This window comes from Phymastichus coffea, unplaced genomic scaffold (genome assembly GCF_024137745.1).
Source record: "Phymastichus coffea isolate CEN01 unplaced genomic scaffold, Cenicafe_Pcof_1.1 PCOF00117, whole genome shotgun sequence".
Taxonomy (NCBI): Eukaryota; Metazoa; Arthropoda; class Insecta; order Hymenoptera; family Eulophidae; genus Phymastichus; species Phymastichus coffea.
Window position 1 is genome coordinate 504568 of NW_026706928.1, and position 26363 is coordinate 530930.

The following is a 26363-nucleotide window of genomic DNA, read 5'->3' on the forward strand; positions in this document are numbered from 1 at the left end:
TGCGGTTATTTAAGTATCAATATGTTATATCGATAAGGAAGGATTGAAAAAAAATGATAAAAAAAAGAACTAATGAACATACGTCTTGTACTCTAATAAACCGTTGTAACTGTTTTTTCTTATTATATACGTGGTCTCACCGATGTCCTATGAAAAAAAGTCTTGGGGGACATCGACTAAGTCGAATCTCATACACTATATTGTTTACTTGAAATTTCTTTGGCGTTGTGATTGTGAAAAAAAAAACCCCAAAAAAAACAACAATACAAACGAAAATAAAGTAAACAAAAAAATCAACTGGTTCAAATAATAAGAGTACGATTTTTATTATTGTGTAAAAAAAATAATGAACGTTGCATTGTCTCGCATGTTGTTGTTGTTGCTGTTTGTTAGGAGATCTTTCTCAACTGATAGCCTGCAACTCAGCTCGTAAGATTTTGCCTGAAGGATTCCGTGGTATTGAATCCACGAAACGTACGCCACCGGATAGTTTCTTGTACGATGCAACCTGTGGGTTTGTTTTGAAAAAATCGATGAATTTGTCGAATAGACAATTATTTTTTATGATGTCGGGCGAAAATTTAGCAAAGATCTTCAAAACTTTTGAATAGTTTTGAAAAAAAATTAGAATCTCACTTTATATTCTTTAAGTAGCTTTGAATACTGTTTTGTAATTATTAGTTTTATAAACACTAAGAGAGAAAAAAGAGGGATTCACCTTCGGCGCAACAAACTCCTGCACTTGTTCAGCGCTGATCTCCACTCCGGGTTTTTTAACGACGTAGGCACGTGGAATCTCTCCAGCCTTGTCGTCGGATACTCCAACAACAGCAACGTCGGCAACGCCGGGTATCTCGAGAATCAACGACTCGAGTTCCGTCGGCGAGACCTGCAAACGCAAAACGACGATATGTTATTTTTCTCTTTTTTCGCTGGCTATTATACTACAAATAACAAATATATATATATATATACATATACATATATACACATATATATGTATATATATAGTAACGTCAAGCTACTAAATAAATTGAACACGTCGATAAATCAGCGCGCTTTTCTGAGAATTAGAGCAAAACTTCAACCAATATACAATTAATTATTGAATTATTATCGCATTTATCTGGCTGGAGCCAAACAGCGTTGCGAAGAGAACTTGGAGGTCATGTAGAGCCTAAGGTTCTGGTTAGCAAGGAAAAGAGAGAGACTTAGGCTACGTTTTCTCGTGAGAGTTAGTCGTCTCGAGTTGAGCTACTAAGTCAGGGATAGGTTTAGGAATGGCAAGGCAGGCCACTGAATAAGCGAACTGATCTCAAGTGAGTGCTGAGACTTTATTCTCTCTTATACAGGGTTCGCGCTGCCGGGCATGCGGAGTCTGGACTCCACGATGCCGCGGCGACGAGCCAATTTATACTCGCGAAAGCGGCCTTACTTTACTCTCGATAGCTCCTACCACGCTGTGAAAATAAGTCTTAATTTTAATTAATTTTGTCGATAAGTCTACTCTAATTGCTATGTCACCATGCTAGTTTAATTACAAATTGTTTATTTATTGATAACTTCGGTCTTTAAATTGTTATTGTTATGTTGAAGTTTTGCTCATGTAGCTATAATTGTTCTGGTTCCTCTTATGCGCTCTTAATGCGCTGTTGCACATTTTTAAATTATTAACGATTAATTGTAATTTTTTTTTGACTGTAGGACGAATTCGGAACTGCATTTAGAATTGTAATTCGGAACCAAATTGATTATAAATATATTTTTTTGCATTGGAATCCTTAAAAATCAATGCTTTTGCAAATAAACATCTTTCGCAGGGCATGACGTCATGCACCATATTTAGTTATGTTTTGTTTGAGATTATTCGAACATAATAGATAACATAAGCAAGACCTTGCCTTGATCTAGACCGACGATATTCAAATTAGTTATGTTTTGATCGCGCATTTACTTTTATGGAAAATAATCAGCTTAGACCGTTACAATATACACACACACACACACACACACACACACACACACACACACACACACACACACACACACACGCGCACGCACACTATCCCTTCGGTGAAAGTAATACGTGTACGTTTTTACCAGTTTTTTAAAAATAACATAAAAAAGAAAGCGAATCAATGCAAGAGACGATTAAATTTGGCTCTCGCTGTAATTATAAAAAAAAATTATTCTCTTTGTAATTATCTCAAACTATTCTCTATCTGTCTCTAATTCTCTGTCTGTCGATGCTATGGATTATCGAATTGTTACTACTACTGTTGTGCATAAGTAATAAACAAATATATAAGCGTGTTTGTTTCTTTAACGAGTTAGTTTTAATTTTTCTTTCTATTCAATTTTCCCGCATTAATCCCCGTAACTGACTGTCACGTTTTGAAAATGAACTATTTTACTCGACTTGCGCTGCAACATTTATTTTTATTCAGTCAATTTGATACGGTTTCTGATTTCGTATAATCAGATAATTATCCTGAATTATTTCAAGTCGACAAATAATCGTTAAATGACGGTATTGAGAACCGGACGCCAAAGCGCCAACCTTAAGGTGCGATACTTGCCGCGCGCGCACCTAACCTCCTCAATGTGTCCGGCCGTAGCGCCGCCGTTCTCGGGTGATGCGTGATCGCAGTGTCGGTCCGCCAAGCAACTCGTATCAATCGTTCCTCTCACTCTCTTTCTCTTTCTCTCTCTCTCGCTCTTTCTCTCTCTCTCTGTCTCTCTCTCCTAGTTTGCAATCTTCGTCGCACGCAAACAAATAATATAGCAGTAAGTATCACACGACTGCGACTCGATTTATCACAACGCTAATAAAGCAGCTATTCCTATGATCAGCAGAATGGAAAACCCGGAGGAGGTGCTGCAGGCTCTGGACGAGTTTCAGAAGTTGCGCCCAAGCGAGATCCCTAAAGAACTTGAAGATTACTTGTGCTGGGTTGCGAAAACCGGCGACCCCGTTTACCAATGGGGCTTAGTCAAGGCGCTTTTTCGTGAGAAGCTCACTCGCGTCATTACTGAGTTCTACGAGAGCTGTCCGTCACTCGACCTCACTCCCTGTCCCAATGTCGAGCCATTCAATTATGATGCGATGAAGAGGAATCTCGTCGAAAGGCTGGAGAATTTTGTTAATGCACCATTTACTGTGCAGCGAATTTGCGAGTTGCTCACTACACCCAGAAAGGAGTACAACAGGGTAGACAAGTTCATGAGAGCCATCGAGAAGAACATTTTGGTGGTCTCCACAAGAGAGCCTGGAGCCAATGGTAGACGCAGTGAGAATGGCGACAACCTGGTCAATGGTTCAGTTGATGATGAGAGTTCTCACCATGAGCAGAGTAGCAATGAGGTCGACATGGAAAATTGGGTTAAAGACTGTACAGCCAGCACCACTGTGCCTCTACACAACGAGGAAGCCGAGAACATGGAGAATGGCTTGAAGAGCAGGATAGAGCCGCAAATTTCTGTGGCCGATGCAACTGCATCTAGCTTTGTTGTCAGCTCCTCCAATGATTTCTCGCCTACAACTACTGTTTCCAGCCAAGATAATATAGCAGTGCAAAATTTGAGTGGTGTCCACCATGAGGCTACTGGAACTATCATTGGAGATGTATCAGATGTCATTATGAATGAAGATACCAGTTCCCAGCCTAGTTTGGAGTTGGAAAGCGACGAGAGTGACAGCAATGACTCCAAAAAGCTCCAGACTACGTTCCAGGCGAAAGACTTTATGTTGGAAGAAGAAAAATTAACTAAGGAATATTCAAAAGCTGTTACAGAGAAGAAACCTGGTGGAAGTATTGAGGACTCTGAAGTTGTTAACAAGGATTGTGAAAAGCTTATCACATCTACTTATGCTGATGAGACTGATGCTGCTGCTGGTGACTTAATTAGTACTGATAAGACGGACAATGTTGACGGTGAGTCTGCAGTAAATGAGGTTGAAAAGGTACTTCTGAATGAAGCACAAACTAGTGAGTCAAGTGAATTAGAATCTAATGCTCCTATAGACAATTTTGTACCAGTGGAAGAAAATTTAAATGTAAAGAATGACAACAAGGAGAGTTTTGTTGTAGACTCAACAGAAAGTCTGAGCAAGGAAACATGTGACACTGATGCAAAAATAGATAGCAAAATTGAATCACCAGAAAAGAGTGTCTCAAATGTGACAGAGTCAATTGAATCTTCTGCAAGCCAAGCTGCTGAACAGGTAGTACCTGCACAGCCTATCACAGCCGAATTAATCAAGCCAATTGTAGAGGAACCCCTTGTAGAAACGACTGATCCTACTACCACTACTAGTGTTAAGCCAGAAAGTGCTGAACTAACGATAGAGGAAACTACAGAAGAGGAGGTAAAGCCAACAAAATCCATAGTTCCAGATCCTATTCCTATTGTTGAAGAGCCCAAGGAGGCTGAATTATCATCCAAAGACTGGGAAAATTCCACGTCTCAAGCAGAAGAGATGAAAAAGGATATAGAAGCAACTATTAATAATGGTTTGACAGAATCCTTGGAGCAGCAAGACGATAGTAGCAAAATGGTTGTGACTGGCAGTGAAGAAACTCCAACGATCAAGGCAGTCACAGTAGCAGCGGAATCGATGGAGGTAGACAGTGAGGCGGCAGCAGCACAACAGGACGAGCCAATGGAGCAGGAGATGACTGAGGCTATGAGCAGTTAATGACGAAACGTATCCTAGGAACTCTGGTCTTTTTCTACAGATTAATGTAATCGTCGATGCGCAAGGCTAAAGCAAAACACACTTGTGTACAGCGCCCCTTGATTTTTTTAAAACAAAATAAATTTTTGCTACCCCCGTGACACTGCATAGATAGTACGAAAAGAGTGGTTTTGCTGACGATGACGACGATGACTGAGTCCCGCCAGCAGGGATTAACTTCTTTTCGAATTGACTATATCTCTTCCTATATGCAGGAGCGAGCGATCACTGCCTGTTCTATCTGAATAATGATAATCACGAGAGTGAGGGACTCGACATACACACATGCTGACAATTTTACACAACCTATCTGTATACGTCGCGTATTTAATTTAATTTTTCTTTTTTTCATTTGAACCGATGATATTTGTATACGAACTTAATATTTCCTTTTCTTTATCGTAGATTTTGTAACGCGGAAAGACGAGACTCGTTAGACTCTATTGTTGAGTTTGGGCAGCTCTTTCTTTTTTTCTTTTTTTTTTTGTAGTATCGTTAAAAAAAACTGTGAACGATTTAGTGGGGAAAGAAAAACAGTTCGTTTTTTTTCTTCTCATCCTTTGACAGCGACGTGTATTTTGTAATGCATATAGTGATAACGTAAATAAGTTTGAATTAAGAATTGTAAAATCAGTAATTATAAAAGCCTATGAGTATAGTTTAAGATAGCTGTGTATAATTATTTTATAGTAAAATACATGGAGATTACTAACAAATGATGAAAACAAAGATTGGCTGGCATAATTTTTTATTTGTGTTCCTCGACTTTCCTGTATTTCTCTTTCTTTTTATTGCTTTATACACAACCAATTGTGCGAGACGAATATTTTTTCCTCAGAACTTTATTTCTTAGCGCAATAAATGTGCCGTGTAGATTTAAAAAATGTAATAACGATCTATAATATTCAAATAAAAGATTTCGTTACCGTACACACGCAAAACTCACCTGATTACCCTTGACCTTGATCAGCTCCTTCGTCCTATCGACGATGTAAAAGTACTCGTCCTCGTCGTAGTAAACGACGTCGCCGGTGTGCAGCCAGCCGTCGATGTCGATGGCTTCGCTCGTGGCCTTCGGATTATCTAGGTAGCCTTTCATCAGCTGCGGACCCTTGACCAAAAGTTCGCCACTCTTGTGCGGCACACCGACGTCTTGGCCGTCCTCCAAATCGATGACGCGGGCTTGAGTCGACGGCAGCAACTGTCCGCAACTTCCTCGCTTCGATTGCGGCATCGTGTACGGAGTGATCATCAAACTGGGACTTGTCTCTGTCATTCCGTAGCCTGTGCGAGATTTTTTTACTGTTGCCAAACCGTCTCTTTCGATCGTTCAAATTCTATTGTCTTTTCTATTCCGAACGTGTGAAATTTATCACGGCGCGCACTTTGCCAATACGCAATAAGTTCAATCGCAAAGGGAGATTGTCGTTTTCATGGCGGTTCTCGTGTTTTCCTTATGGGCCGAGGCTCACGATTAACAAGCAGTCGTTGGCAAAATTACGAGCGATCGATTCAAAAAATAAACTCGCACAACAAAAGCACTTCAACGGAAAAAAGAAAGCTCTTGATGCAAAGCGTTCGATATAACGTTTTACTGAAAAGTACGCTCGATCGGTATTCTTTTTTTTTTTAGCGCGTAACCCGCTATTTTCTGCACATATTACGGAATAAGAGCCAAGTCTAATAATAATAACGAGCTGTGCATTTGGAGCGGTGACCCGCAAGCTTCAGTCCGGGGCGTTCTATTACAATCATATAATTCCAAGCTAAACGGAAAAAGAGACGGCTGCATCGTCGGGTACCTACCTTGCGAAAGCACGCAATTGTTCCTACCGATCTTCTCCATAAACTTGTCGATCAGACCGCTCTTTAGCGGCGCAGCGCCCGAGTAAACCTTGGTGACGCTCTCCAGCTGTTTGGCCGTGACTTCGGGATGGGTGATGAGGAATAGCAGCAGTGACGGCACGACGAACAGAACCGTGGGCCTGTACTTGACCAACGCGGCGACGTAGTCCTGCGGCGTGAACTTGGGTATGCACACGAGGTGCATGCCAATGTAGGTGAGGTAGTTGAGAATGGTGTTGAAGCCGTAGATGTGAAAAAACGGCAGGACAGTGAGTATGGTCTCTTGGGAGTCCGCCGTCGGCTCCTCGAAGCGTATCAGTGACGGATGCGTCAGTTGCAGGATGTTGACAATCAAGTTACGATGGGTCAGCATCACGCCTTTCGGGATTCCCGTCGTGCCCGAGCTGTACGGCAGCACGGCCACGTCGGTTGGCAACACCTTTGGCAGCTCCACATTGGACGACGGATTGAGCAGGTAATCCAGGCCGAACACTCTGAGAGAAGGAAGGAAAGGAAGAAAAAAAAAACAATCTAGTCTTCCGTTGTACTTGTGTCGCGCGTGTTCGAGCTTCGTTACGAGCGACTTTGCGCTTCTCGACGACGACGACGACGACGAAAGGGGACAGGAATTGGCGCTGCTCGCCAAAGAGAAACTGCCTACGCTGGCTTATTCCAGCGAGCGACGTTTGCCCGTTTACGGACGTGTCCTCGATTCTCCGCGGTTACACACTCACTTGTGCTCGGGTCTGGCGTCCCCGCCGACGTTGATCGTGCAGTCGTAGTCCTCAAGCTTCTCGGACACGGCGGTGGCCAGCTGGACCAGTTGGGGAATGGTGATGATGCACCTGACCTTGGCGCTCTGGAACTGGCGCGTCAACTCGGCTGCAGTGTACAGCGGGTTGGCGAACGTCACCACCAGACCGGCCGAGAGACTCGCGTGCACGGCTATCAGGTATTCCGGGACGTTCGGCAGCAGGAGGCCGACGCGGTCGCCGGGCTTCAGGCTGGTGTTGCTCAGGAGCGCGACCGCGCCGCGTCGACACAGTGCCGCGCTCGTCTCGAAGTCGTAGCTGCGACCGCTTATGCCGCACGTCTGGGACAGGCGGGGGCAACAGGTTAAGCACATGACTCGCACGGGTCGCCGCGGGTTTCGGTGCGAGATCAGTCGAGCGGTCAGTCGGAAAAATGTGCAGCGCCGCCAATGCTGTGCAAAACTGCCTGAGTCGCGCTCGCCAGCTAAGATCAGTGCGGCTTTCGGTACACGCGGAGAAAACTTGCCCGTAAAAATTACAGATATGGTCAAGGTAGAAATTACGGTGACGCATCGTAATCCAGTAACGAGAGTGACGAGTCCATAAGTATCAACGTATGTCAAGAGAATTTTTACGTTGATAGTACGCAAAAATGTCGGAGCCGCCCTTGTAATATTTCTGTATATTGCACATGTCCAACAATTTACCAACAAACTCATCATCGTGAACTTTGTCAAATCAAACTATCTTTGTAATTGTTGTAATCAGCATTCCATACGGTAATTCACGCGGGAAGGTTTATTTACAGAGAAAAATTTACTGAGCGGCGCATTATAAAAAGAAGTAAATTCCGAAAGTTAGGGTTGTCAAATTCATCACTCAATTATTTTGAGGAGTTTCTTATAAAAAAAATATCGCATAATTTGTAAACATCACAAATATGAAAATATTGCTAAAAAAAATCCATGTTTCATCAATTTGGACGAAAAAATTATAATCAACATAAAAGTACATGAAAATTTGAAAAAAAAATTAATAAAAGATCAAAGTATCGTGCAAGAGATTATTCATGTGGTCGACGATATAATACGGTTTTATTAAGATATCAGTCACTGATATCAATAATATTTCTAAAAGCTTGCTCCACACTTTCAAAGCTATTTGTCTTTATAAAAGCTATACACAGCAGAACAGCAAAGCTGCTGGCGAGACAGAGAAAACGCAAATTGAGTTTAGCTGGTAGCGCGACTAGTTGATCACGTGACTCCTCCAGATAACATCGATCGTAGCAGCTACGTACCAGCGACTTGTTTTTCTGGAGTTCTGGTAGCAAAAGGGGTACGGCCAGAAATCGTCTGGGGTACGTAGTATCGACAATGTCCGCTAAAATATCAAAAATATCTCTGTCGGAAGGTCCCGCAACAATTACCCCTAGAAGGATGCCGGTACTTTGCTGGGGATTCGAACTTTGAAAATTGACGATCCGAGAACATATTAAAATATAATTAATAAGTGAAATGTTCTTTTTCTTGATGAACCCACGAATATTTATAGTTTATATATAAATATTTATAGTTTGTAGCGCATCTGTTAATATGCAATTTCTATTCGAATTTCGTATTATAATGCATAGTTTGAAAACCGTAAATAAACTAACTATGACAATTTTCTGCCACTTGCGAAAAAGACTGCCATCTATTGGATAAATTGATCGGGAACCTTATAGAAATTTCATAGGAACGTTCCAGGAACGTCGACCACTTTTAATGATAACTATTTTATTAATTGATTTGTCAAATAGTACCAGCTACGTACCCAGCACATTTCCATGGTTTGAATCTGGCAATGTATCGACAACCTTCTAAGCAATTGTTGCGAGACAATTTCTGGCCGTACCCCTTTTGGTACCAAAGTTCCAGAATATAAGTTGCCGGTATACGTGTAGTTGCTACGATTAATGTTCTCTGGGCGAGCAGCGAAGGATGCGGGTAAAAGTCATCGTAAATTTTACGGTGGTGATGTAATATATTACTTCAAATTTACATATGTCTTACGAAATTTTGTTGCGAATTTTGAATGCTCTGAAAATTACGGATTCGTCGTCGTAAAATTTACGTAAGTTTCTTTGTAAAAAATGAACAGCGAGTTCGTCATATCCCCGCATCACTGGCTCGTGATCGTAACTTTTTCGGCCAACCTTTTCTCCGTATACGTGAACTCTCGGGTATTAGTCGCTGCAGCTGAACTGCAAACGCACATTTCGAGAGTACGACGGGGGCTGAAACGGTCGCGAAAAATGCTACAGTCATCGTCGTGGCAGTGAAGCGATAAGAGAATGTCGGCGTCTCTCTTCTTTCTTGTCGATGCACATCTCTCCGGCTGTCCGCGCGAAACTTTGCGCATCGAAGCGCGATCGCCGCGCAATTAGCGCGCGCATTCCAGCCTACTTGCACCAATAAACAAATGAATAAAGTATAAAACGCGATACATCGTGAGAGCAGCGGGTTTCGGTATTGATTTTTCAATTAGCCAGTGCAAACCGAATTAGAACGTTCAAGCGGCAAGTGTACAACATTATGTAAGGGACGCTACGAAGATTTGTATTGTCTTTTTTTTTGTTGTTGTTTTTGTTTTCATTGATCGGTCAGTCAAGTTTTACCAGGGCAGGTAGTTGCCGCCACTTGTCGGACTTGGACCACAGAAACTGCGGCAGCGTCATCTCAGGCACGTTCTCCGCCTCGCCGTAAGGACTGTTCATGACATTGTTGCTGTAATAGTTTCCGAGCGCCGCTTGGCGCAAACGGCGCGACAATAACTTCCACGACCTTAACATGGCTACTCGTTGCAAACGCACACACACACGAGCGCACGATGCGCTGCTCGCCGGCAAACTGATCCGCGCGATATTTTGCTGCAGCGTTCTTTAAGCTCGCTCGAGAGGCCAAAGTCCAACGCTTGCTTCTCTCTCTTTTTCGCTTCAAAGTCCGCTAACGTAGACCCCCTCCACCCTCGCTTTACATGCTGTAGCCCATAGACATGTAAAGTATAGATCATCAGTCTCTTTTGAGTTGCCGACGTTCATGTGTGTGTGTAGAGAGAGAGAGAGAGAGAGAGAGAGAGAGAGAGAGAGAGAGAGAGAGAGAGAGAGAGAGAGAGAGAGAACGGGCTGAGTGAGTACTTCTTTCTTTTTCTAGCAGGGTTACGTGGGGTAGTCACGTGGCTGAGCCTCGCTCGAGTGTTGTATGCTTCTCGCGCGCTCACAGTTACGCCGCTTTAAAGAGAACACGGGAAAAAATTATTTCAACAATGTGTATGTTAAAAAAACAAATGTACCCAGCGGTAATAGATAAAATGAAATTTAATTTATGCAGGTTACTCAGCAGTTTTGTTCGTATTCAAAACGCGATCGATATATGTGAACGTCAAAAGGATTACTAAGCAGTTAGTTGCACTGCAATGTCTGTAAATCTGCTTTGAGTTTTTGTTAAGATATGGTCTGTTTCAATCATCCATTGCAATTTGCAGTATTTTGTTGATAAATTTTTCTAGTATCTTACACATGCAATACGACAAGGTGATTAATCTATGATTGATTTTATTTGTTTTGTCTTTATTGGGTTCCAATATTAATGAGACAGTAGCTTCTTTCCATAATTTTGAAAATACTTTGAGTAACCAAATAATGTTAAAGATAGTTAGTGGGTACTTTTGGCCGGAGTTTAGGATATTTAAGAGATCAGGTCCCGAGTTTCAATTTTTGCTGGAACTGAGTACTGTGGTGAGCTCTTCTAGCGCAATTTGGATCATTAACAGAATCGCTGTCATTATTTTTTTATACGAATGGTTAGATCTTGGTTAGAGTTTTTGAACTGTAAGAATTCGCTGGTAAAATTACTGTAACTTGAGTTAGCGAAGAAAGCATAGTTTAACCGCCGATAATTTTACAGTTGTCAATTATTGCTGTAATTATACTTGGGGTTTGGTATTAGATACATTGATATTCATTTTCATAATTCTTTTAATGGTGTACGATGTTGTTAGCGATTGCTTTGCATTTTCTGTATTACATTCGATTATCCAATGTATTTTTCTTATTGTATTTATTAATAACTTTTTTGCATTCTTTATTGATGTTTGATAATCTTTATTTCACCATGTCGTGTTGTGTTCTTGTCTAATTAGATCATGGATCTTTATTATATATTGAATTTGTACTCTTCGATGTAAATTTTCGTTTCTTATGTTCTTATGTTTCTTAGTTTGTTTTCTATGAGAGAGTTTTATTTCTGTTCTGATCTGCTTGATGGAATTTTCATCTGGCGCAGTGTGATTTATCAGATTTTTCTTCTTGAATGATTGAATAATTATAGGATAGTGCAAGTGTAAGGGTAGTCTAGTGTTTAATTCAAGGTCGATTGCGAGGTCATTACTGCAAATACTTAAATCGATTGCACTGCTTTTTCCTATGGTTGTGTTGAAGTAAGTTGAGATGTTGTCGTTTAGTATCATGAGATTATTGTTTATGATAAATTTTTTTATGATTTTTTTTATTGTCTATTTTGTCGAATCCATAGGCTGTAATGTGACTGTAAAAGTCTCTTATTAAAAGAAAGGATTGGATAATTGATCAATGAGTTCCTGTATTTATTTTAATGTAAGTTAATATTTATTTTTGATATGGACATTGCACATTAATATATTTTTTGTTTTTTTACCTCAATATTCGTCCAACATCCATTGTCCGATGACTCTTATATAGAAAGTTTCTTACACCCTTACTTGCCGGAAGACAATCAGTTCCTGTTTTGTTGTAGCAGTTATAGTTTTTTATATTTATTGTATGGTTATTTGTAGGATTCATTTCTTACAAACATATTATCTCGATGTTTTTTTGAGCGATTATTTTTTGTAATAATTCGTTTTGATTTTTGAATCCATTACACTTCACATTCCACTGCATTAATTTAGTCATTTTGAGAATAATATATTATAATTGTATAGTATATTAGTATGGAGAATTATTCAAAATCAAAGTTGGCTGGAGATGGGTTGAGAATGAAATTTACTTGTGGTTTATTTACGCTTTTCATTAATCGGGTGCAACGATTTTTAATGCTACTATCTCTTACATTTGGGTAAATATCTTCATTGATAAGTTTCATAAATGCTTGGATATCTTTTGTGTAGCTCATAATTACCTCCACTTGTATTTTGGTTTTCTGAGTAATTTCCATTAAGCTCGTGAATTGGTTGTAGTCGAGTGAGATATTGCTGTAGTGAGGTGTTGAGGTAATAATTGATGATTGATTTTTGTATCAACAACTTTAAATGTTTTACTTTTTTTCTTGTTTTTATCTCTATTGTATATAATTTTTCGTATTGGCTCAGTTTGGAGTTGATTGAGCTTAATTGTGAGTGGCTTCATTTGTTTTCTGTGCATAAATTTATTGGTACTCTAAATTCAACCGTGAGGTTTGCGAGTTGATTAACGAGATTTAGATTAATAGTATTATTTACATGAGAGTTTGGAGTATCATTAAAAAGTGTGTTTGCTTGTGTGGATAAGAATAATTTGTCTGTACAATATTTGGTTAGGTGACGCTCAAGGTTAAAGCATTGAAGAGTATCAGTGCTTGTGTAGATGTAGTATTTAAGTTCGTCGTAGTTTATTTAAAAAACGTCAGGTACGGTACCTTATTATGAGATTGTCAGTGTGCACGTATTATTGTCTGCTAAAGCTGGCCACGTGGTTGTACCCCTTTTTGTTGATAGCAGCTTTTATACTTAGATGTACATTAGAGAATATGATTCGTTTGTTCGAAATTAGAGGGCAGATCGTTATTCGATGAGGACCAGTTGGAATTATTTAGGTACTTATCAGTAATACTATTAACTAGGCTACTGCTCGATAAATATAGACGCCCTTGATTATTAGAAATTCTTGGAACAAATATGTTTTTGGATTAACTATTTCACCCCCAGCAGACATGTAATCTGTGAGAATTAGTTTACTGATACAGTCGAGGATGATGCCTTAATCTCTTTTCAGGCATGACATTTTTTTAGCGATGTTTGCATATCTTGAAACCGGTGAGCTACGGACAGTGAAGGTTGGGATTTCTTATTAGCATAAGTTTGTGAATGGTTGGTTGGCTGCGTCTCCATGTTGCACTCGCGATCGACCTTGTGGTATCTATTTATTTGGACTAAGCTCTATGATTGAGTTATCGATTTCGAAGTCACTCGCACGCGGATCAGTACGTAAATACGTCTGCTCGTACTGGATTCCAAAGCACAATTGTGATTTTTTTATTTTATTTTTATTTTTAAGCAAGACTTCTTTACATTTACAGTGGAAAATGCACAAACACGTCATGTGCCCAAAGCAATTATACAGAACTTAAGCCTAATCTGTTATCCTAAACCCTGATGCTCTTAAATGAACATAAGTTTAAACCATAATAAATCAATATTAAATAACAAAACTGAAAAATCGCACGGGCGCCTATCGAGCGGCAACCCGATAACCAGCATAGTACCAACAAATAGAACAGAGTATTGCCTCCATCTACATTCATTTGTATAATAAATATTTTTATCATAACAATATTACAGAAGGCTATAGATCCATTTTTTGCCAGACTGGGACTCTTGCCAATTTTGTAACCTCGCTGCCATATATTTTAAAGCGTTCCAACAGTTAGAAACAAAACATGAGTGTACACTTGAGCGAGGCGAGCCACGTGACTACCCCACGAGACCTGTGGAGAAAGAGAGCAGTATTCACTCGGTTCGTGTTCTCTCTCTACACGCAGGAGTGTTGGCTCGTCGGCATGATCTATACTTTATATGTCTATGCTGTAGCCTAATCAAAAAAGGAAAAAAAAGCTGTTTGGTGCAAAAATTAAAGTAGGGCCAATAACCTACCCAGAGGACTTCGGAACAATGTAAATAGATACCCTACATGAAATGTAACACGAGATTTAAAATCAGCTTTTCTTTTTTTTTTGCGAGGGCCAAAATTTGGTAAAACCACTTTCTCTTATTTTGTGAGCCAATTTGTGTTTAATTTAGATAAAAAAGTGCAAGATAAAGTTGCAGATAATTAAGAAAGTTATAATTTGAGCCGTTGAGCGATTATTTTCGTTCGATAGTTATTGTAAAAATTACCAATAACCATCGAAAATGACCGTAGTTTTAACGCATTCAATATTAATTACAAAAATACCTTTTTTTTTAATTAGTATTTTCACTGATAGAAGCTTCAAATTCTATAAAATTATGTCTAACAGATGACTAACAGATGAGGAATGTTTGTGGCTGTAATTTGTTTTCGCAAAAGGTTCCGAGTTTCAAAAAGACTCAGCCTCGATCGTAGTCAAAACATCAATTTTAATATTTTATTACGGCGAGTGAAAAATTAATTTTCGACTTTTTATTTTTATAATTAAAAAGCAATGCTTTTTTCATCATAAACAAACAGATCTAAAGCTTCCCTATACATTGCATAAATGTCTAATTTTTCCATCCATAGGAGTTGAGTTGTATTTTTTCTTTTTTTAATTGCAGTCCTTGTAATAATAATGATGAAGAAATAATAAATCTAGCGGCATTCGATGGTTAAAAATTAAAATTTTTTTGATACTTTACAACGGTTTAAAAAGTCTGGCTCTTTTTTTATTGATAATGAGGCTTAAAGTCAAGGATCCGAAGAGTCGAAGGCCAGCCGTAGTGGTGGGGGATCTTAGTCAGCCCTCTCTCACTCCAATTCAAAACGATGATGCTCCAAAATATGACTAATATATTATCAGTTATAGTGAAATTGCTAATAAAAAATAAATAAATAAGTCAATAAATAACTTTATCAGCCTATTGCTTGCATAAATGTGTTATTTAGCCGGGCTAATATAAAATGATGTGATGAATATAAATTTTACTATCTATTTATGAATCTGTGGAAATGTTTTAAAATAGCTTGTAAAAATGGAACATTTTATCTGCAATCACAACTGGAATTATGAAAAAATCATACAAAATCAAGCAGTAGTTCATCAATAACAGATATATAGATTCATCGAGAAAGAAGTGCTGATTCCGCAAACGAGGAAAACTTTTGCTGATATATTAAGTTCAAAATCATCACGTCAAGACGCAAATACTGTGCCAAAAATAATACAAAATAGATTTTAACTTGCATTGACGAAGTGAGATGAAAATAGTTCTATATATTCAGACATGATTAATTAAAATAAGTCAACATCAATAAAAAATAGACTAACGGAAAATGTAATTACGAAAAAAATATTGTACCTTAATTAGATAGATGTGTACAAGACAACTTATCCAAAAATGTAGATTTAGAAAACAAATAAAAACTTTTGTTGGAAAAAGCATAAAATATTTTACTTTTCAAAAGAATTTATCAGACTAAGATAGTCGATATAACATCAGGAATTTCATCAAATGAAATACTTAAGAATTCTCTTGTAGCATTCAATAATGAAGTAGACTAATTTATATTAAGATTTTTCATTCCAGAATCTGGCTGGTTAGATCGTCACAAGTAAAACAACAGTAGGACGCGTTATACGATTTATAAATTGTAATTAAATTTTAAACAAAATGCGAATCTATAAAAAACTTCAAAATTTGTAAATATATCACATTTTATTACAAATTCGAGCGAAAATATTTCGTACGTACATTAATTAACAAAAGTTCTAACAAATATATATAAATTCACTACCCTCTCCTTATTTATATAAACTATAGTATAGATTGTACAAATTAACAATTTTTATCGAAACCCAAAATACATAGTATGTAGTAAACTCATCCATCGATTGTTTTATTGATTAAATTCAAAATCATAGCTTTTTACCACTATTAATAAAAGTTCATTACAATCAATCATTTGATGAAGATGCAGCAATCCATTCTGATTCGCGCACAGTTTATATCTTTCATATGAGAGTACTACGCATGGACGTTGCTTTTGTCATAAGAACTATATTGATCACATAATAAAATTGAAGAGTTGTCCAATGCGTATATGTAATGACATAGTATTGCTCTCAGTCAGTTTAATACAAACTAAAACCGAGCGATAATGACTAAATATTTTACTCTTTTTTCATAATTCGCGAATTAGAACGTATTTTTCAACAAACTTAGCTTTTAACTAACTCTCAATTTAATCGACACTTTTACTCGGTGAATAAAAAATACGACTGAATTAAAAAATAGCTGACAAAAGAATTTTCAGCTACCATAGTTTCTTTCATAGATACGAAATCAATTATATACACGATGACGCGAGTGTTTTTTGATACTTGCCGATGAAAGCGACATGGAACAATTCTTTTACGTTGTTTAACTTTGAAAGTGTGTGCGTTGTTGTTTTTGCATTCTCACGTATACAAAGTCCGATACTGATTCCTTATGAAAAATAATAATAAGCATTTTGTTAATTACAATTTTAATTAATCTTTGAAAAAAAGTTCATTTGAATAATGAGAAAATTATATACTTTGTTCCATTTCTTTCGTGTAAAACGTTATTTATTTAATATTATTCCCACCCAAATTAAAAAAAGTATATATATATATATATATATACCATGAAGATACTCAAAATTACCTCCAATAGACGTAGTTAATTTCCCTCAACCAAATGTTTGATGCTTAACAAGTCTCCTAAACAATCCATTCTCTATGGCTATAAGTTCATTGTAAGTGCCGTATTCGTGTATTCGACCAGCCTCGAGAACTGCGATTTTGTCGGCGTTACGTATGGTACTGAGACGATGAGCAATCGTCAGTACTGTGCGTCCTTTTGTTGCACGTTCCAAAGCTTCTTGGACAAGTCTTTCGGAAGTGGCATCCAGGGCGCTTGTTGCTTCATCCAAAATTAAGATTTTCGGATTCTGAAAATTAGTTAGGTTGTACGGCTTTGGTTTACATTAATTTATATAAAATTAAATATTAGAAACATTTTCAAGAAGCTTGTTCTTGCACATCCTGTTATAGAATGAAAGAAATTACAAAAAAGTCCATTTGCACAAAATATTTAAATAAAAAATGTTTGCTTTATGACGAAATACTAAAATAAGACTGAAGGAGACTACCTTGATAAGCGCCCTTGCGATAGCTACACGTTGCCTTTGACCTCCACTCAGCGTAACTCCGCGCTCGCCCACATAAGTGTCTAAACCATCTTTCATTTTTTCCACAAATTCCAATACATTCGCCTGCCTGGCGGCATTCACGATATCCTCATCCGTGGCATTTTTACTGCCATAAGTAATGTTCTCTTTGATCGTGTCATTAAAGAGCGTGGGTTCTTGAGATACGTATCCTATTTGTTTCTTGACCCAACAAGGATCTAATTCTCGTAAGTCGTGTCCATCGAGAAGAATGGATCCATTGTTCGGATCGTAAAATCTTAACAAAAGAGCTGCTAAAGTAGACTTTCCAGAGCCTGAAGGTCCGACGACTGCTGTGACCGAATTCTTAGGGATCTCCAGATTAAAGTCTTGTAAAATTACCGAATTGCTTCTAGTTGGATAAGCGAAACGAACGTTCTTGAAAACAACGTCACCGGATAACTCTAAATCAAGAATTTTTCCTCCCTGAATGGGTATGCAGGGTTTGCGATCAATAAGTTCAAACAATCTAGTACTAGCACCAAGTGCTTTGTTCAATTCTGTATAGAAACTTGACAGACCATTCAAAGAAATGCCTACATAAGCTGCATAGAGTAGAAAAGCACTGAGACTGCCAACAGTCAGTGTAGAATCCGAGACCATTGTTCCTCCATAATACAAGACTGACAGAATTATACCATTGCCGGTCAATCCTGTCATGCCAAAGAATATTCCCCTGTAGAAACTTTCCTTGTAGCATAGTTCCAATAGGTCTTTCAATTTTGCACAGTAGTTTTGTATCTCATTAGTTTCTTGTGCAAATGCTTTCACTGTCCTAATATTGCTGATTCTTTCCTCTGCTGTTGTGTTCAACACAGCTATACTGTCTTGAACTTCTTTTGAAATTTTCTTAACAAATCTCCCATACAATGTTGCCATGGCAGCTACTGGAGGAACAATTGCTAGGCCTACCAGAGCTAATTGAGGAGAGACATAGAACATCATGGTTACACCTGCCACTGACATTATACCTGATCTCAAGCCATCAGAAATGTTGCTTGTTATTGCGTAACTCACTAGTTGTGCATCTCCTAAAGGTAGAATATGATCAAACCTTATATCATATTTTAAATTTTATGATTTTGATAAAGGTATTGATAAATTTTACCTGAAAGTCTTCCAACAAGTTCTCCAGTGCTTATTTTGTCAAACATAGCAATCTCCTGGCTCAGAATAGTACTATAAGCTTTTCTCCTCAGAGATTGAGTAATTTTGTAAGCTGTGCTGGACATGAGATAAACTCTCGAAAAATTGCATAATCCACCAAATAAAAATACACCAAGCAGAATAAGGCAAATGTTTTTAAGATTCTCTCTGGTCTGTTCATGATCTTTTGCATAGATAATATCTATGACTTTACCTAGACAGAATGGTACTGCCATAGTAACTGTAGACGATAAAACTAAGAAAGTTAATGCACCTAAGAGTCTCCATTTTTCTGGAGCTGCCAGTAGAAACAATTTTCTCAGTTCTTTGTTCTTTGAACCTTTGACTTTGTTGATTTGCTTTGTGGAATTAGCAATTTCTATTTTTGCTGTGTCTGTTGAAAATCTCTTGAGATGTTTTAATGTTATAAATCTTCTTCTGGATAGCTGTGAACACTGCACTATGTGAGCTTGGACGTAAGATCTTTTAGGTACTTTAATGCATAATGTATTAGGTTTCATGTGCAGTATAGCACTTGCTTTTAGCAATCTAAACAATGTCATCGTGGTCGTTCACTCAAAAAAATACTAAAATAACAATAGAGAAATTGTAACGTTACATGGTATGATAACAGGTAAAAGGCAAATTACACAACGGAATACTCACGTGGAAAAAAAATAGAAACGTGACGCAATTCTACACAATCTACATAATTAATCAGAAAAAACGCACAGCGTCACCTGCTCGTGATCATCATGTTTTCCACTTCCAATCGATGAATATGAACTCTCTCACGTTGGAATGATGTCGTAATTTTTCATCTTTTTTCTTCACATTTAATTTCGTCTGCTTGCGAGGTTTGGCTAACAGTGCGCGCGCTAACCTCAATTTTCTATTGCATCGTCCAATCCAATATATCTCTATTAATCGATACACGCACATTGCACACGTTGTATATACATTGACATCTGTATGCTATGTGTGTATCTTTCTTTAAATATAGTTTTTGTATGTGTTGCAAATGTACATGATAAATTAGTTTTTTTTTTAAATAAGCTTAAAGTTAAAAAGTGTTATTCATAGTTAAATCTTATGAAATTCGATACATAAATAAAATTGGCATTAATAATTTTGAAACAAAAAACTTTTTTACTGTTTATTCACGCGACAAAAATGTCGCAGCAAAAGGTTCGAGCGACAATTTTTTCACTCGCGCTCGATATTCTTGCGAAATACTATTTTTTCTTTTTGAATATAGTATATATTGATTTAGTGGCAGCTATCATATCATCATATATATAATTCTATGATGTGCCGATTAATTTTCTCATACCAAGCCAGAGATAAGTGAAAAAGTTTCATTCGAACAACTGCAGATAAGTTGATGTTTTGTTTCGATGAATTTTGATGTGCACATACATAAATATATATATATATATATATATATATATATATTATTTATTTATTTATTATTTATTATATTATTTACGTAATAGACATTGGCGGTATGTTTCGTTTTTCGTTTGTTTCCGTATTTTCATGATAATTTTTCATTCAATTTATCACAACATAAACTTAATTTTCCTTGTGCCATACTTTCACGTTGTCATTTCTTTGTACACATACTTATATACATAATACATTCTATATTTTCGATAAGTAATTTAAAGAAGAATCGTAGAACTCTATGAATAAATAATGGAAATTTTAGGACCATGTTAACGGAGAAGAATATTTTGCCTATAATATTTATATAAGAGATCATGAAAGGATTATTTTAGCTTTAAAATTATCATTGTCTTAAATGATATGCTTATCTTGCTTTGTTACTGTAACTTTGAATATAAATTATAATTTAAGAAATGAACTGAACAATTAGAGCCATCACGGTAGTGTCCGATTTGTAAACCGCGGGTCTTGTGGCAAAACGTCACGTGGTCATAATGCGCACACTCTCTCTGAGACACGTCCGCCATCACATCACTCGACACTCATATCGTTTGTTAATTGTCTGTAATCTGTTACCGTTTCGGTTGTTTTGGGTCTTGGGACTCTTGGGATAATTGGGATCAGGGTTGTTCTTGTGTGTTTACAACTTTTTTGAGGTGTTTTTTTGTGGTTAATTATATAGAAAAGAGTGGACGGCGTCAGATTGCGAAGATAGTCAACTGAGTCATATTAGGTGTGTAGCATTCTAATTTCATAACGTTTTCTTAAAAATTGGGAGGATTACATAACCTACATTCCGCGAATTTGGAAGTTTATACAATTTTTTGTTTGGCAAATACAAATTGAGTATGTTTCATTGCAACATATTTACCAATGGTCAGCGCTTGCAACAATACATTTAGAAGTATATACTTTTAATCCTCCTTGAATTGTTACTATAATTGTAAATATAAAAATAATTAAATCCACGCTTATTCATAATTATTTGACATTTCACTCATATAATTTGAATCAGTGATTTATAATATTGCATTGTCTACAAAATTTGAAATGAAAAAAAAATATTTTATATGATATCTATGATTAATATTTTATAAGATTAATAAATGAGTTTTTATGATTACTAAAAGAAACTTCCATATAATTTATCTTTCTACTGATAAAATTAAACAAATAATGGCATTTTTATCATTCAAATATATACTTATCAGTAACTTTTAATTGAGCTTTTTAATTCTTACGTACTTTAAAAATTTAGAACTATTAATTATATAAGAACTTTTACACTGCTAATACAAAAATTAAATTAAACTCAATGTATATTTCTAATAAGTTTGACATTATTACAGATATACCAATGCAGAATTTGAGGGGTGATGTGTTGAGCCGTCTTGGCGGCACAGTCAATCAAAATAACTATCGGTTTCCAAGAGTTGAATTTGTCAATCGAGCAGGAGAAAGAGTAAATCCATTGAATGGCAAACCATACAATCGTCCAGTGACAGCCCTGTCAACAGCTGCCAATGGAGTTATAAAAAGAAAGAAAAATAAGAACAACATAATAAGGTCAGGTCGTGGCAATAAATTGCCAATTAAAACCTTTGGTATAATGTTTGGTGGATTAACTCCTATACCTACAAATCCTACAATTGATCCACCACCCAGGGTATGTTACAACTGCTGGCAACCTGGACATGCAAGAAAAAACTGTCCTCGGCCATTTAGAGCTAAAATCTGTAACAATTGCGGTAGGAGAGATGAAGATTTGACAACTTGTCCTAGATGTCGACTGGCACACATGAGATACTTGGCACATTTAAAGGGTGAAAAGGTGAATCAAAATGATCTTGATCAGTTGTTTCCTAAAAGTCATCACTTCGAGAGGGAGGGTGTATACCACGAAGATAAGCCGTTAGACTATGGAGTTGATGAAACGCTTCGAGAAATGATCGAGCAAGACGATAGAGATCGTGAATTGGGTGATTACTATGACGAGCATGGGAGAGAAGAACCATATTCAGCACCGCAGATTAAGTACGTGGAAAGGCTTGAGTACATAAAAAATCCAGTCAGCCGATACCAACAGAATCGTGAGTACGAAGACGAAGAGACGCTTCGTCGTCGTGAAGATTGCGGCTATGAGAATAGAGAAGGATCGTATGAGGAAACAAGAGAAAGAGAAAATTTCCCTCGACATCGAGACAGAGAATCTTCGGAAGACCGTTCGATTGAACGTTTCAGACATACTGGAAACTTATCTAATCCTGATTTGGATTCTGATCCAGTGCAAGAAGTTCTGCAACTTGCCAAGTCGATCTCTCATTTGTCTCCAGAGACACAGGACATGATCATGAAACAGGTGATGGCTGAGAGGAAGGAGAAAGCCAGACTCAGGGCTATGACAATGCAGGACAGACTTGACCAGGATTGGCCATAAATCATTGACTTTGCGGATTGAGCTTGCAGAGTGCTTTTTTGATCACTCTTTCTTTTTGAAAAAATTATTTTTATTTCTGAAGCAATCAGAAGTACATAATGATAAATGTCAAATTTGTGGAGTGGTGGAAAGATCTGAAAAACCTTTCGTTTTTCTTTTGATTGGAAAGCTACAAAAGTATTGACCATCTTTTTGACTATATATCAAGCTTTTTCTCCATTTCTCTCTTTTTTTTATTGCACGAAAGCATTCCTTAAAATTTAGTAGCTGATTTTATTATTTAGAAGAACGAAGTATAATAGATTTTTGAAAAAGTTACATTAATTAGCTTAGAAAATATTTACACTTCATTTCATTTACTACTACAACAATTTTGATTTATGCTCCTCTTATTTCAGTCATCTTTATAAGTATACACATGTGATTTGATATTCAGAAATATCAGTGAATTATTATATATAAAAGTAAAAAATTATAAGTTCTCTTTGATATGATAGTCTAATATATCTGTGTGTACTTTTCAAATTTCATTTCATTAATAGCATTTCCTCAATTAGGGCAAGTTCTTTTTTCAGTATATAGATTTATTATTATAAACAAAATTTTCACCTTTTTGAATATAAGCAGTAATGTACAAATAAAAAAATTCGAAAAAAATGTGAGTAGTGGGATGAAAAAAATATTACTCATTTGTGTACTAAGCATTCTAACTTATCATATTTGTCGATGAGCGGAAAGAGTATGTTTACTACAATACCTTTTTAATAAGATGTCTTGTAGATAACTATAAAATTTCTCGGTGTTTTGATTTGATAAAGACGCCACGCCGAGACATTGTAGTTTTACCGCCTCAATTTACAAAAGACTATTAGATTGGGAAAGAGTTTGAGGTGATAGTAAGTACTTTTGAGAATAAATGAAAAAAAGTCACTCCAAGATTTAAGGCTAAATTACGTGAGCGATTGAGCAGAAAGTGGTTTTTTAAGATTCTCTCTTAAACGAATAAATTTATTAAGTTGAAACTTTATGGAGACATTTATTGTGTATAAACAAAACGCGTCAACTCTTATTTTTGTAAAATTGAACGTAATCAGGACAAAAACCTTGAACTACTGTGAATAGAGTTTTTAATTTTTTCCTCGATTCCATTGAACTTTTTGATTAAGATAAAAATGTAGCGCATTTTGTTTATGAGCAACGAATGTCCTCAAAAAGGTTTATTGTTAATAATTTATTTGTTCGGGGGAAAACCGTAAAAAACCTCTTTCACTTAGTTGATAGTACAACTAAAAAATGCTCATAAAAATCGCATTAAAATCAACATTTTTTTTGTTAATAAATAAATACATCTCTGAAAAATTGAAATGTTTAGTTGTAATGTGTGTCAGATCTTACTACTCGTATCGTGTCCAAAATAACAATAATAAATATCAAATTATAAAAAGGAATTTACTTCTTGTGTGGTGATTTATTGTTTGTGAGTCCTGAAAGGTATCAGTGTTGCGGACAGAGCAGCTCACTTGACAATAAGTTGTGGTGTGAGTAGACCACGGTTTATTGAGCATTTTTTTGGGGTATTCGGCCATGATTTTATGTACACTTGATGATTCAGTTCAATCAGCAAGTATCAAATCAAGTTGAGTGAAAATTTGGCGACAGAGCAAAGTTGTCGGTCGTGACTACGATAATAATAATCCGATGACCAGCAATATACTGTTTGACAATGATATAATCACAACCATACAGGGAAGGAAAGCTGACAATTAAATTAGACAGAGGATGGGTTATATATGTAAAATATTAAAGTGCTTGAGAGTTTTTGTTAATAATTTTTTTGAATTTCATAATGTGCAGATTTTTTTATATTATATCTGCAAATAATTAATTGTATCATATTTATCCTTGTTTATGCTTGTGTGTGAATAATCGCAACAACGCTACTACAAGTGAGTCTTCAACTTAGTTTGTTCACTTTTATAATGATCTCAGGTCTTTATTTTCTGATTTCAGGTAGTGGTTTACTACAATCTGGTTTTATGTTGTCAAACACATTTTTTATAGTCTTTATTTAGTGATGCTAACAATGTTTTGCCGACTTCAAAAAAGGAGGAAGCTCTGTATTCTACGTGAATTTATTGTTTGTTTATTTGTTATGTATGCACATATGTCTGGAACGGTTCTGACAATCTTGATGGGGGTTTAAGTGGCCTAATTTGAAAGAGTCTGTTAGTAAGTTGGTCCCGTTTTATTATTGGTTTCATTGAAACATAACTTTGTGAGTTATTGCAAAAAAAAAATTAAATGGAATTTGACTTTTTTTCGAAAAATGACTTGTCCTTGATACATTATTCAAGTTAATCTTTTTTAACTTCAATGGTACCGTAGCAAAAAATGCATGACGTAATTAAGACTCCAATTATAGTTATGAATTTGAATATATTATTGATTATGTTCACTAACACGAATCTTTCCTTTAGATAAATTTTCTTTTTAAGATAACATAGGCCTACATTTTTCAGAGTCAGAGATTGGAGGAAGTGTACCAGAAGAGATTTGATACGCTGAATTCGAATCCGGGCTTAAATTCATATCATCACCCTAGATTTTTGATATATTTGAATCTAAAAGCGTGTAAAACACCTTTTGGAATTTTCTCACATCGTAAATTTTTATTCTATTGCAATTGCAAATCTGAAAACGGCATTGGAAAGAGCACTACTTTTTTCGAAATAGATTATTACAATCAGAAATATCGTTCATTGAAAAGTAGAAAATTTGAGTTTCGGGTAAGGAAGTAATATACGAAAAAGAACTTTCCAGAAGTTAAATAACAAAACATTATTATCGACTGTAGGTGGTTTACAATTCGAAATATACACTTGTTATAAGGGTCATCTTGGTAGACATCACATGGTAAATTTATTTGGAGAGGTAGAATACAAAGCAATGGTATGTTTTTTTACTTTTGGAAAGTTCATTCCTATATATTATGTTCTTACCTAAAACCCAAATTTTCGACTTTTCAATAAACGAATTTCCGGTTGTAATAATCCATTCTAAAAAATTAAGTAGTGAATTTAAAAATAGAAGTGTAAAAAACAATGTTTTTCGCAGTTTTAAATTAAGAAGATACTTTAAAAACCTAGTATAATAGTATTATTCTGAGTCCGGATTCGAATTCACCGCATCAAATCCCTGCAGGTTTACTATTTTCAATTTCGGGGTCTGGACTTTTATCAAATTTTGTTACCAATTTCCGTAGTACATTTTATTCTTTTGCAAAGTTAAGTTTCTTCAATTTTTTTTGAAGGACTAAGATGTTATTCTAGCGATTTGAAGGCATCGAATATCATAATAAAAATATAAGTATTCTAAGTCCCCGTACTTAGACAAGAGTTAAAGCAAGTGGGATTATTCTAGTTCTACGCTAATAGTACATCTATGTAGTGCTGCAGTCTGTAAAAAAACTTATGACGTATTATAATTTTGTTAGATATTTCACAATTTCCATGCAGTTTAATGATATTCTAATGTCTGTATATCATCTTTGAAAGGTTTTAAATGTAAGTAATGCTATGACCGAATTTTTTCATAAGTCAACTTAATAACATAATTATGACAAGACAAAAACTTTAAACTCAACCATTTAACGTACGTTTTTATCTAATATCTCATCATTAGATTTTCTCAGAATATCTAAAAATGCAATAATTTTTTTATATAATATATTTTGGTTTTCAGTAAAAATATTATATATATATATATATATATATATATATATATATATATATA

The 26363-nt window shown here is 36.2% G+C and overlaps 4 protein-coding genes across 6 annotated transcripts; 2 read left to right on the forward strand and 2 right to left on the reverse strand.

Moving 5' to 3' along the window:
* Positions 1-368: 368 nt before the first annotated feature.
* On the reverse strand, positions 369-10241 carry LOC131670980 (uncharacterized). Its single transcript, XM_058947066.1, has 6 exons — positions 9995-10241; positions 7318-7676; positions 6545-7077; positions 5685-6022; positions 719-889; positions 369-508 (listed from the first exon to the last, which is right to left on the reverse strand). Exons 1-6 carry the CDS (start codon positions 10166-10168, stop codon positions 404-406), a joined length of 1680 nt encoding a protein of 559 aa, XP_058803049.1. The 5' UTR covers positions 10169-10241; the 3' UTR covers positions 369-403.
* On the forward strand, positions 2559-5661 carry LOC131670979 (serine/threonine-protein phosphatase 4 regulatory subunit 2). Of its 3 annotated transcripts, none has more exons than XM_058947063.1 (2): positions 2559-2787; positions 2838-5661. In XM_058947063.1, the coding sequence occupies exon 2, from the start codon at positions 2846-2848 to the stop codon at positions 4697-4699; it is 1854 nt and encodes a 617-aa protein (XP_058803046.1). In that variant the 5' UTR covers positions 2559-2787; positions 2838-2845; the 3' UTR covers positions 4700-5661. The 3 variants fall into 3 exon arrangements, with proteins under 3 accessions (XP_058803046.1, XP_058803047.1, XP_058803048.1); XM_058947064.1 differs by having other exon boundaries at positions 2560-2787; positions 2854-5661; XM_058947065.1 differs by having other exon boundaries at positions 2560-2787; positions 2857-5661.
* A 5586-nt stretch (positions 10242-15827) lies between the features above and the next one.
* LOC131670885 (ATP-binding cassette sub-family B member 10, mitochondrial-like) lies at positions 15828-19578 on the reverse strand. The gene is made up of 5 exons (XM_058946862.1): positions 19352-19578; positions 18648-19272; positions 17462-18570; positions 16975-17260; positions 15828-16773 (listed from the first exon to the last, which is right to left on the reverse strand). The coding sequence occupies exons 2-4, from the start codon at positions 19246-19248 to the stop codon at positions 17000-17002; spliced, it is 1971 nt and encodes a 656-aa protein (XP_058802845.1). The 5' UTR covers positions 19249-19272; positions 19352-19578; the 3' UTR covers positions 15828-16773; positions 16975-16999.
* Positions 19579-20667: 1089 nt separating this feature from the next.
* LOC131670904 (uncharacterized) lies at positions 20668-24074 on the forward strand. Its single transcript, XM_058946897.1, has 2 exons — positions 20668-20867; positions 21484-24074. Exon 2 carries the CDS (start codon positions 21492-21494, stop codon positions 22569-22571), a length of 1080 nt encoding a protein of 359 aa, XP_058802880.1. The 5' UTR covers positions 20668-20867; positions 21484-21491; the 3' UTR covers positions 22572-24074.
* The last annotated feature ends 2289 nt before the right edge of the window (positions 24075-26363 follow it).

Coding starts and splice junctions, on each gene's coding strand:
- LOC131670980 (XM_058947066.1), bottom strand. CDS start 10,168: ATGTTAAGGTCGTGGAAGTTATTGTCGCGCCGTTTGCGCCAAGCGGCG. Junction 7,078..7,317: donor GACGCCAGACCCGAGCACAA/GTGAGTGTGTAA, acceptor TCCTTCTCTCAG/AGTGTTCGGCCTGGATTACC. Junction 890..5,684: donor TCAAGGTCAAGGGTAATCAG/GTGAGTTTTGCG, acceptor TTGCGTTTGCAG/GTCTCGCCGACGGAACTCGA.
- LOC131670979 (XM_058947063.1), top strand. CDS start 2,846: ATGATCAGCAGAATGGAAAACCCGGAGGAGGTGCTGCAGGCTCTGGAC.
- LOC131670904 (XM_058946897.1), top strand. CDS start 21,492: ATGCAGAATTTGAGGGGTGATGTGTTGAGCCGTCTTGGCGGCACAGTC.
- LOC131670885 (XM_058946862.1), bottom strand. CDS start 19,248: ATGACATTGTTTAGATTGCTAAAAGCAAGTGCTATACTGCACATGAAA. Junction 18,571..18,647: donor ACTTGTTGGAAGACTTTCAG/GTAAAATTTATC, acceptor TTCTACCTTTAG/GAGATGCACAACTAGTGAGT. Junction 17,261..17,461: donor TCGCAAGGGCGCTTATCAAG/GTAGTCTCCTTC, acceptor ACTAATTTTCAG/AATCCGAAAATCTTAATTTT.